This window comes from Monopterus albus, unplaced genomic scaffold (genome assembly GCF_001952655.1).
Source record: "Monopterus albus unplaced genomic scaffold, M_albus_1.0 scaffold47.1, whole genome shotgun sequence".
Classification (NCBI taxonomy): domain Eukaryota; kingdom Metazoa; phylum Chordata; class Actinopteri; order Synbranchiformes; family Synbranchidae; genus Monopterus; species Monopterus albus.
In genome coordinates this window covers 357,246-369,523 of record NW_018127927.1, presented here as the reverse complement: position 1 = coordinate 369,523, position 12,278 = coordinate 357,246, and the positions used below count along the sequence as shown (strand labels likewise).

General features: G+C 46.4%; 1 protein-coding gene across 4 annotated transcripts in view; it reads left to right on the top strand.

The window, feature by feature from the left end:
- The window catches only part of pigl (phosphatidylinositol glycan anchor biosynthesis, class L), an 18,809-nt gene that overhangs the window by 5,261 nt on the left and 1,270 nt on the right, over positions 1-12,278 (top strand). For 3 of the 4 annotated variants that reach the window (XM_020600477.1, XM_020600476.1, XM_020600474.1), the window contains 4 exons: positions 8,863-8,953; positions 9,365-9,432; positions 10,382-10,413; positions 11,527-11,660. In XM_020600477.1, coding sequence (XP_020456133.1) covers positions 8,863-8,953; positions 9,365-9,432; positions 10,382-10,413; positions 11,527-11,660 — 325 coding nt within the window. Of the gene's footprint in view, positions 1-8,862; positions 8,954-9,364; positions 9,433-10,381; positions 10,414-11,526; positions 11,681-12,278 lie in introns of all 4 variants that reach the window. The other variant, XM_020600475.1, reaches the window with a different exon arrangement.

Here is a 12,278-nt window from a genome sequence, read left to right as displayed (position 1 = left end):
AGCTGGGTTTGAGGTGGGGAGGGTGAGGGGGGAGTGTTGTTTGTCAAACCTGCAGTAGAACACATTCAGGTCGTCTGCTAGTTGATGGTCCCCCACAGCCAGTGATGCTTTTCAAGCTTCTCCACACAGATGAGGAGTTGTTGGCTGAAACCTGGGCTTTCAGCTTTTCAGAGTAGCTCCTCTTTGCTTCTCTGATCTCCCTTGTCAGTGTGTTCCTGGCCTATTCATGCTCACTGAATAGGACAACTGTTGACTGTACTTGGGGCCCCAGTGCATCAGGGCCTTTGTGATCAAGCTCAATCTAAAAATGCTCTACTGCCTCTCCACTTGCATTGGCTTGACCTCTGTTTGTTCCCCAGACTTGATTATAGCTCCTCACTGCACAAATCCAACCACTGCACTTCTTCATTTCATTATCCATCAAACTGAGCTAAAGCCTCTCTCTATCTCATCCACCACATCTCTTTGGCTCTCTGTTCTCAGTAAGAGACGTCAGATTTACTCTATTTAAAAAGATCTTTCTCGTGAGTAAATGACTAATTTTGTTTGTCAGTGGATTAGTGCAGTTCTCTGTATGGAGCTCAACCTTTCTGGAAAGGAAAGCCATATTTGCTGCAGGAACACCCACACAAGGTTTAAATACAGTGCCTATAAAAAGTATTCACCCCCTTGAATGTTTTACCCCTTTATTGATTTTATAAATCAATCATGGTCAATATAATTTGGCTTTTTTGACAAAAAAAATTACAAAAAAACTCTTGAATGTCAAAGTGAACAGGTAATATCAGAGTAATATCAGAGATAATCAGATGCCCGTATTACGCAGCGGTTGTCTCACAGTAGTAATAGCAATATTACCAACGGAGAACATGGGTACCATGGAGAGCGTACAGATAGAGTGCGTGTGTGCAGGAGGGGCACACACACACACAGCGGGTAAAACAGCGGCTTGCATTGATAGTACAGTCAAGTGAGTGTACATGGCTAACAAGCAATCACTCGAGCGAGAAAACGCGTGGAATCAGCGCTCAGTGGTGGTTGTACGAAGAGGGAAGTCACTCGGTCACGTAGAACACTCAGGACTGAGTGAGCCAGTGGAAAACTCGGATGCGTCCCGAAGGTAGAATATGTAGGGCCAAAAGACACGGCCCATGAGGCTGCCGTGCGAATGTCCTCCACGATCATGCCTTTAAAGAGGGCAGTGGAGGGTGCAATAGTGGGCTCTGATGCCAGGTGGGGGATCACACCCAGCTAACATGTAAGCCTGTGTGATAGCCTCACACAGCCAGTAAGACAGCTGTGGTTTGGATAAAGGCTGTCCAAGAGAATGTTTCCTACAATGAACAAAACAGTTGTTGTGTCTGTCTGACAGCTGCCATGCGTGCCACGTAATGGGACAGCGCGTGCACCGGACAGAGAGCAGGAAGTTCTTTGACTCATCTCTGTGGGGTGGAAAGAACCCATTCAGGTAATGACTCTGGATCGAACAAAGGATGTTATTATTTTCGATGCAAAGGCAGGATTCTGTCTTAGAACGGCTTTGTGTACGAGAAGGCACGCCGGTGAGACAGACAGTGCACACAGATGGCCCACTCGCTTAGCCAAAGTTAGGGCTAAGAGAAGTGCTGTTTCCAGAGAGATGTTTGAGAGAGGTTTCTGTTATGGGCTCAAAGGGGGGTTCCCTGAGCGCGTGTAAACCACAGATAAATCCCACTGAAAGCATCACAGGCTTGTCTGCCTATACCCCTGAGAAAGCGTTTCACCAACGGGTGTGCAAAGAACACAATTCGCTCACCAAAAACTTCATGACATGAAGAGATGGCAGCGGCATATGCTTACAGAGCCAGGTTAATTTCTACCAGGATCTGTAGAAAAATTCAGCACTTAAGACAGTGGGCAGGAAGTGGGAGCTGTGCCCCCCTCCATGCGCCAACATTGAAAAACTGACCAGTTGCAGCTTAAGGCCCCGTAATAGACGGAGCTCTCGTGCACTGAATTGCGTGTATGACCACCAGAGGCACCCTTAGGTTCTCCAGTCACTCCCGTTCAGGGGCCAGGCCCACAGCCGTTGACCTGACACGGGGCACTGCTGGATCGCGCCGAGCAGATGAGAGAGTGTTTGCGTGCTCCGGAGCTATCAGGAGGATGCGCAGCCATTCCTCTTGAACGTTTAGTGAAAAACAGAGGTGGCACCGCGCATTCCCTCGTGCTGCGAACAGGCCTGCCACCCCTGGGCTGAACCTGTCCCACAGTGTCTGACAGAGGGATGGGTTCAGCCTCCACTTGCTGGTCTGATGTCTGCCTTGTGACATGAGATCCGCAGCATGGTTCTGCTCACTGGGGACGTGCATGGCTCCGAGGGAGAGCAGGTTTTGATGAGCCCAGAGCAGGAGTTTCCAATAGCCGGCAAAATCAACACCACCCCGACGGCTGATGTGTGCGACGTATTGCAACATCTGATCGCACCACTACGTGTCTTCCTCTCAGCACCAGTGCAAGGTGTTTCACCACCTTCAGCACCATAGCTAGTTCCTGACAGTTGATGTGGGGAGACGGGGTGTGATCCCATCGTCCTCCCACAGCCTGTGACAGACACGTGCCTCCCCAGCTGAGCAAAGACGGGTCTCTGAACATCGAGATGTGTGATGTGGCTCTGTCCAGGGGAACTCCCAGTGTGCTGACAGTGGGAGTTCCCCAGTATGCCAGGTCTGATTGGACCAAGGGGGGAATCGTGAGCATGCGCATCTTGTGGCGTACTGGGTCGAGGCCAAGACGGCCAAACCACCTCTGGAACTTCCTCATATGAAGAAGACCAAGGGGAATTACGATATGACTGATTGACATTGTTTCCAGTAAAAAGCATGACAGAGCTGTTACTCTCGTGTGGGGAACAACATGCTGCAGGAGTGATGAAAACACTTCCCACCTGGCGGATAACAGCCTCACTTTCACGCTAAGAGAGTCTAAGTGCACTCCCAGGGTCTGGGTGGGCACCGCAGAGCTCTTTATCTAGTTATTGCAAAAACCAGTTGTGTCAGGAGTTGCACCAGCACCACTGCGTGATGTCTGGCACACGCCATCAGAATCAGGTCATCTAAATAAAAGAGGACTCTGGCTCCTGCTCTGCGTAGCGGTTCTAGCGCCGCTTCACTGCACTCAGAATAAAGTGGGGGTGTTAGTGAATAGCTGAAGGGTAGCCTGATGAGTCTGAGTGCACTCCAAGGTAAGAAATAGTCTGGGAGGGCACCAATGACCGCTTGTCCTTCTTTCTTTCCGTATGGGTTTATTGCAAAAACCCAGCTGTGTGCACCAGCCCCCTGTGTGAAAGCCTGCTTGAGTTCTGGGGCACATCATCAGAATCAGATCGTCAAATAAAAGAGGACTCTGATTCCTGTTCTGTGTAGCGGTACTAACGCCACTTCCACGCACTTGGAAAAACATGCGGGGGGCCAGTAAATAGCCGAAGGGCGGACTGTTGTACTGGAAAAGTGCACCCCGGGAGGAGGAACGCAGGAACTTCCTGTGTTGGGGATAATAGGTGCATGAATAAAATAGGCGTCTCACATATCGACAGAAGTAAACCAATCGCTGGGACGCACACACTCCAGTACTTGTTTGTGGTGAGCATGTGAAACTGTCTCTGTACTATGTAGTTGGTGAAGAGAGACAGATCGAGAATGGTTCTCATTTTGCCTGATTTTTTGGGAACCAGGAAGTAGCACGAGAAGAAGCCCTTGCGTTCCTGCCCCAGTGGCACCACAGTAGCTGCTTTGGCTAACGGCACCTGTAGCTCTGCCACCAGCGCAGTGGAGCTCGCAGATGGAGTCATGTCAGTTCCCAGCATGCCAGTGAAAGCAGGGGGGTGCCTGGAAAAAAGGCAGAGTGTAGCCAGTTCGAATCAGCTTGTCCATCCGAACGTTCATGGACAGCTGCTCTTGCCACAGTGCGTAACACTCCGACAGTGGATGGCATTCGTACGCGGTCCACTCTGGTTAACAGCACCTGCAGCTCTGCCATTGGCGCAGCGGAGCTCGCAGGTGGAGTCATGTCAGGTTCCAGCATGCCGCTGAAAGCAGGGGGGTGCCTGGAAAAAAAGAGTATAGATGGTTTGAATCAGCTTGTCCATCCGAACATTCATGGACAGCTGCTCTCGCCACACCGTGTAACACTCCGTCAGTGGACGAGCGCTCGCGTGCATTGCCGCTAGCCACTGATGCGCCCTCTCCGCCATTGGCAGACAGCTGGGCGTGGCTGTAGAGAAGGCTAAGTCAAGTGCACCCAAAGGACAGACAGGTGGCCTGCCTCCTGCCAAGAGACATTGCCTGGGAAGCAAGATCAGGAGATGCTTGGTCCCTGCGGCAGAAAAAGGCAGGAAGCCAAGTTGGCCAGATGCTCTGCAGCGCCGTCTGTAGAAGCCACACATCATGTCGGTGGCCCGGAGAAGACAGCTGTGTCTCAGAGGTAGGGTCCACAGGGGGTGTTGGCAGCGCAGCTGCGCCCTCCATTGTGGGGAGAGCTCATAAAATGAGCACCCCACTCAGGATTTATTCATCACACTGTTAGTCGCTGCACCTGCCTTGGATGCACGTTAATGAATGCAGGCTGAGAGGCGAGCAGTGACCTGGTTCTGTGAGCAGACGGGTGGCCCGCCTCCTCCCAAGAGACATCGCCTGAGAAGCAAGATCTGGAGATGCTTGGTCCCTGTGGCGGAAAAAGGCAGGAAGCCGAGTTGGCCAGATGGGGGCTCTCACTCCGCAGCACCGTCTGTAGAAACCACACATCATGTCTGATGGGGGGGGCCGGGCAGTCAGCAGGGGAGATCAATGCCCCCACATCTGCCGCCTTTGATGATTTCCGTCAGAAGTGCAGCAGAGCCCCGAAAGCCAGAGGCTAGCTGGCGGCGGGAGCAAGCAGCTGAACCAGAGGAGGCTCACTCTGCCGGCGCCCACGTTGACCAATAGATCGAGGGAGAGCCAGGGGAGCCAACAATGGCAGGGAGTGAGTCAGTGGACTAAGGCCCACTCACGCCGAGAAGTCCAGGGGGGCATGCGCTGTCACCCTGGTTAGCCTAGTCTAGCCTAGCCTAGCCACCAGCTGCAAACGCCGGCACTTCTCCGCTGCAGGAAGAGGAGGCTCACTCTGCCAGCACCCACGTTGACCAATAGATCGAGGGAGAGCCAGGGGAGCCAACAATGGCAGGGAGTGAGTCAGTGGACTAAGGCCCACTCACGCCGAGAAGTCCAGGGGGGCATGCGCTGTCACCCTGGTTAGCCTAGTCTAGCCTAGCCTAGCCACCAGCTGCAAACGCCGGCACTTCTCCGCTGCAGGAAAGCGAGCACCAAGGGGGGCAAGCTGCCTGGGGGAGAGTGCTGGCTTGGCATGTAAGCATGTTATGAAATCCAGATCGCAGCCTGGGCACACGGTGACAGCAGCATGGCACTGGAGTCTGGCAGTGAGGAATGGCTCTCAGCCATGATAAAAGGGAATATACTTACTCATGATGTTTCTTCTTAGACTGCTGAAGAAAAAGAGGGAGTCGATCACAGGTCATTGTGGCATTTATGCCATCGCAGCGGACCTGTTTTGGGGACAGCCCAGTGCAGGGCACAGGGCGCGAAAGAATCTCTTCAGGACTGTGCATACACGAGGGATAAACCCAATAGCGACAGCTGTTAGAGGGCAAAGCCTATATGAAATAGAAGTAATGTGAAATAAGTGATTGCAAAAATATTCACCCCCTTTAAAATGACTGACCTAATTCAACAGAGGTCCAGCCAATTGGTGCTAGTAGTCTTACAATTAGTGAAATGGGGATCACCAGAGTGCAGTGAATGTGTCTCAAGTGATTGTAGTATAAAGACACCTGGTCCAGTCACTGGTTAACCAGTATGCCTGGCTACCATTACACCATGAAGACAAAAGAACACTCCAAGCAACTCAGAGAAAAGGTTATTGAAAAATATAAGTCGGGGGATAGATGCAAAAAAATTCCAAGGCAGTGAACATCCCCCAGAGTTCAGTAAAATCCATCATCAAGAAATGGAAGGAATATGGCACATGTCTAAATTTGCCTAGATTAGGCCGTCCTCACAAACTGAATGACCATGCAAGGAGACTAGTGAGAGAGTCCACCAAGACACCTATGACTACTCTGAAGACGTTACAAACTTACAAGCAAGGTAGAGGGTAAAATGAATGCGGTAAAATATAGGAAAATCCTGGAGGACAATCTTATTCAGTCTGCAAGAGAACTACAGCTTGGGAGAAGATTTATTTTCCAGCAAGACAATGACCCGAAGCATACAGCGAACCCTTCACAGAAATGATTTAAAGACAACAAGGTGAGTGGGAGTGGCCGAGTCAAAGCCCAGACATCAATCCAATAGAGAATCTGTGGCTGGACTTGAAAAGGGCTGTTCACGCCCGATCCCAGCGCAGCTTGGCAGAGCTTGATGTCAAGTTTGCCCGGCTGCACCTGTCTCTCTCACCTCCCGCACTCTGGTTCCCTTTTTCTTCGGCCCTGATTAGCACCAGCTGCACCTTATTAGTTCTGCCCCTACTTATATCCCGCTCACCTATCACTCCCTTGCCAGTTCAATCTTGTTCTCAGGCCCCTTCTATCGTTGTTGTATTTTACCATTTAGTCTTTCATTCTCCTAGCTAATACCAGTTCAGTCTTCTGCTCCCCGTCTTTTCCTCTGGACCCTGGACCTCCTCTGCCCTTCCAGTCTCCTCGATTCAGGTCTATTCAGTCACTATTAATCATCTGTACAAACTCCTGCCTTCTGTCTCCGCAGTTACCACCATTTCCGCATTGACCAGTTCAGGAGTGACCCCCAGCGTCCGCAGCCCGGCCTACTCCCATCCATCTCACCACAAACTGGTTTCTCTGCTGCTGATCGACACCCGGTTACTCCCATCATTATACACCTGCTTGTCTTTTTTCTTGTCTTTTCCACTGCACTGTAATTAAATTCAGCACTGCTTGCACCGAAGTCAGCTACCTGGGTCCATCTATCTTTTACTCACTCACTTCCCTGTCCGAGCAAACATAACACTCGAGCAGTTTTGCAAAGTCGAGTGGAGTAAAATTGCAGTATCCAGATGTGCAAGCCTGACTGAGACCTATCCACACAGACTCAGTGCTGTGATTCCAGCCAAAGGTGCATCTACTAAATACTGACTTGAAGGGGTTGAATATTTATGCAGTCACTTATTTCACATTACATATTTTTATTATTGTCATTATTTTGTAGAAACCTGTTTTCACTTTCACATTAAAGAGATTTTTTTATCATTTGTTTTTTGTCAAAAAAGCCAAATTATATTGACTATGATTGATTTATAAAATCAATAAAGGGGTAAAACATCCTAGGGGGTGAATACTTTTTATAGGCACTGTATACATTGATTAGTGGTAAACAAAAAAAATATCCCCTGTTGATTTATAACTATGTGGCAGGATGCAGTAAATTGTGGAGTGATGTTCCAGCCCTGACAATGACCTCTGGCTGTGTTTTTATCCTAGATACATTTGTCATTGCCCTCTGCATATTAAAACAGTTGCTTTTCCCATTCACTGAATCCTACAGCCAGCAACAAAGTGTAATTTTGTCCCATTAGACTGCTCTTCTTCTGCACAACTTGCTTTCAAAACAACACTAACTGTTATTTCCATGGTTAATAGCATATTGTCAAATCTATAAACCATTGTGAAACAACATTTCAGTGTTGTTACTATAGTTATAACTGCCTTATTACACAGCGATATAGTTTACTTTAGGTATGCAATGGCATCTCAGCCTTTCCCAACAGGACATATAATCTGACTGTGTGGACAGAAGTTTGGCAGTCCCACAGGACTGTGGTCCATGTGACCAGACTAAACAAGCCCTCTCTGACACACACACACATACACAAAATCCCCTTAGTGGGCCAAAGTTCAAAAACTGCATACAGACACCTGCAAGCAATTAGACATCCACATGCAAAGCTGCAAATGGTTACTTTAGGACACTTTGTACTTTGTCACTTCCCTCTTCTAGCTTAACTGTCTGGGTTCATTGCTAGCAACAAAGGGGAGGGGAACGAGTGATGACACCTACACCTACCCACCCCATAAACATGTATGCACACACTCACTTCCACTGCCCATGTGCTACACCATGTGTACAACCAGACATCACATCATTACCTCATCAAACCAGCATCCCCACAGTTTATTATTTTAAAATGTGCAGTCTGTCAGTTTCCCTTTGGGTTACTTTGGTTTTTCATTCACATAAAGCTGAAAAATTATGACTGGTTTCAAGCACTTTGTCCTTTATTTTTTTCATGGTTTTTTCTTGAGAAGAATGCTGAACAATCAGGAAAAGCAACATTTTAATGTTTTAAACTGAGAAAAAAAACTACAGTACGTTTAGTTGCCTGAAAGCATGTGTTGGCCAAGTGTGATGTCTCACGTGTTGTCTCCAGGCTCAGTTGAATAGGATGCTAGGGCCTTCCCTCCCTTAACGACCTCCCCAGACTTCCCAGTGTTTCCTTCATATTTGCATTCCACAAAAGCATATTTTCAGACACTGAATTCTTTTTGAAGATCAAAAGCTAAATGATAGGAGGACCTGGCTATACTTTTCAGTCATCTGTACTAAAGAACAGTTTATTCTGTGCAGAAATCCTGTGCTTGGAACAGGAATAACAGCTCAGCCTAAAGTTTTGCATGCCTATATTGTGTAGAATGCTCCTGGTTTTCAGTGACAGTGAAGTTACAATGCAGACACAATGCACTCCTATGTTTCATAAAAAAAAACTGTTGTAGTATCAGCTGGGTAGATAACCATTGTCCCTTTCTTTGCTCTCCAGTAAACTTCCAGATGATCCCACAGCAGAATGGAGCATCCCTTTGGTCTCTTCTGTAATTGTGAAGCACATAAGAGCCCACTCCTTCAACTTGGTATGCTTGTCTCTGCATCACAATTTGGCCTTTCAAAGCAGTGGATCACCAATGCCCCGAGACAAAGAAGTCACACACAAACATCTTCTCTAATGAGTATAAGCAACAACTAGATGTGAAAAGTAGTAGACTATGTCTGAGCATACTAAAATGCCAAGACTTAAGTTAAGCATCTTTTCTCTCTCTTTGACCTGATTTTTTTTTTTACTTGCTTCATCTTGTGTGCACATAGAAAAAAGCTTTTTAAATATCAGTTGTCAGCTGCCAAGCAGATCTAGTCAGACACAGAAACTCTTCCACTAACTCAAGAAAATCTCTCCCTCTCTGTTTTGCTTTGGTTTATTTGAATTCACTTTTAGATGCCCAGATTCTGGCTTTTGACCTCCACAGTGAGATATTTTGTTGTTCCAGGTCCTGACCTTCGATGGAAAAGGAGTGAGTGGCCATGCCAATCACAGAGCCATCCATAAGGCTGTCAGGTACAGACTGAACTTTAAGGCTTTGCCATTAGAAAAATATGTTTTGAAATCTGTCATCTTCAATATGCTGCCCTTGGGGATATTAACCAGCCCACTCCATGGTCATAAAACACTATACAGGAACATGCAGAACATTTAGACCCACATCCATAGCCAGCTCTCCAAATGACTCCCCACAAAGACACACATGCACACTGTGTTTTTCAGAATTGGGCTGTTACATAGCTGAGAGGTCATCCAAACAGAGTCCTCAGAGGCACTGGGCTCTGCTCCCAGAGAGCAGCAGTAAATACTGTCCCTGAAGTGGTGAGGTGGGAGGGCAGCTCTGGTTTGGAGAGGCCAACCAAGCAAGTTGCATCAGATTGTTGGTTTAAAGAAAGCTAAGTGCACTTCACAGTGCAAAAGACAGTCCCCAGATTGCTCATTGAGCCTGTATGGCTCTTTGTCAGTCTGCCTTATTTGTTGATAAGATGTGAGCTCTCCAAATCGCATCTCATGATTCCCATAAGACTAGAACCCAGAGGGGCTTTGTACTAGTTCCACAGTGCTCTAAATCTCAACAGTTTAGATTTTGTCAACATTTTAAAAGTTATGAAATGGAAGCTTGGCTGTGTTCCCACCGAGACTTGAGGATGAGTTACTGTAGCAGGAGAGTAATACAAGAAGGGGAATTATGTTAACTGCTACACTGAACAGAACCCTGCAACACCCAACACAACATGAACCCACCCAGAACACACACAGCGGTGGATATGGCCTTTTCTGTGGGTTTACAGTCACTGACCTTTTACCCATTTATGTTGTAATCACTGTTATCAAAAAAACTCCAGTCTCAAGTACATATGGCACATGGAAACATGATACTGGCTTTTGCACCAGGTACCAACACAAACCCTATCAATACGATGCATTCTTTCAGTGGATAACATTTTTTTCTCTCCATCTACAGCCATCTCGCTTCTACTGGACAAGTACCCAATGGTAGGTTTGACAGAAAGAAAACTTTCAAGAGGTTGTATTACTTATTGAGCTTTAAGTAACACTTTAAAATAAAGACAGGCAGCTTCACAATCAGGCAAATGACTTCCTTTCATGAGAAGGCACCACCTCCCCATTTCACACAATGAGAACCCTGGAAAGTAACATAAAGCCAGACTGGGTGTTTTGCTGATGTACAGCACCCTCTTCTGCTCAAAAAGGCTGCACGAGTCTTGTGTCTCCTATGCTTTTTGGTCTGCTGGTAGTAGCAGGAGGCCAGTTGGGTATATGTATACGTCTGTTTCTTTTTCCAAGTGTGTGCCCTCAAATTACAAATGTTTCTCAATAATGTTAAAATTGGTATATGTCCTCATACATCTTTACAGTCCAGGCATGATCAACATTTATGCCAATGTGTCTTTTTAAATTCAACCCAGATAAACAGAATTTTCACTTTCATTTGCTTCTGAAAGGTCGTATTATGAGGCCAATGGGGATTTTTTTTTAACAGAATGTAAAAGAAAAAGTAGGACAGTGGATAGGGGCACATGTTACAACAGCATATTTTCTGAGTTTCTTAAAACATTCCAGCCCATAGAGCACACCTATATTAAACTTTGAGTAGCATGATAAGAAACAAGCATCACAGGGCCATGTAACTAATCATCTTTGAATAGTAGTATTATGAGCTTGCCCTGCCCTCTTTAGCCTGCAGTCTGCAATGAACAATCTTAAAAACAGTAAGGGTATCATTAATGTTGCTCACTGGTTATTTATTACCAGGAACTTACACCTCACCTCTCTGACTGCAGCCTGTAGAGGAGGCGTGAGAGAATTAGGCCTAGTGTGACTGTGATAAGCTTCTTCAACTTGACTGTACAGCAAAACTTTCTGCATTACTAACAGCTTTAAGGTGTCCCACAAACTCCTGCTGCATGACATTTTTAGTGCCATATTATAATGGGTTCTTTGGTTTTACTGACTTTTGATAATACCTATATCTCACATAAGCACAGCAAATGCTGCACAGGTTGAACAGCTTGTGTATGCTCTCTATAGGATGGCCTAATTAACAATAACATCAACAGTGATCTGGGTCTCTGCCTGTTCTCCCAGACTGCTCTTTGCTCTCCCTGGTGACTGTCGGTCTCTTCAGAAAGTACATATCCTTCCTGGAGCTTCCCATCAGCTGGCTGCTGCCCTCATGTCTCTGCTGCATTGTAGGTTCCCGTGGCTACAGGCAAGCTAAAGTAAGACAGTTTGTTAAAAGGTTTGTTGTAGCACACTGTCACAATAGTATACAGTAAAAGTATTCAGACCCCTTCATGCTGGCATCCACACAACTCTTTAGCTATTCATAATGTAAACAAGTTTTTGATATCTTTTATAGCCACACTCTAATAGTCCTAATCTCTCTCACACACACACACACACACACACACCCCTACTTGTTTTTTATGTGGGGACTATTCACTCACACACACGTGTTTGTTTTCCCTACTTTGTGAGGCCTGCTGACACATAACTTCATTTTTTGATTTCATCTTACATACAGTAATTATTGAACCTTTCCTTTTCTTCTTTCATAATTATTCAACATTTTTTCAACTTCTACAATTGTTCAGCATTGCATCTCATCCTTCAGCCATTTCAACAAAGAACTTCGGCCATTTCTTCTCATCCTTAAAGGCCTGCTGACACATAACTTCATTTTTTGATTTCATCTTACATACAGTAATTATTGAACCTTTCCTTTTCTTCTTTCATAATTATTCAACATTTTTTCAACTTCTACAATTGTTCAGCATTGCATCTCATCCTTCAGCTATTTCAACAAAGAACTTCAGCCATTTCTTCTCATCCTTAAG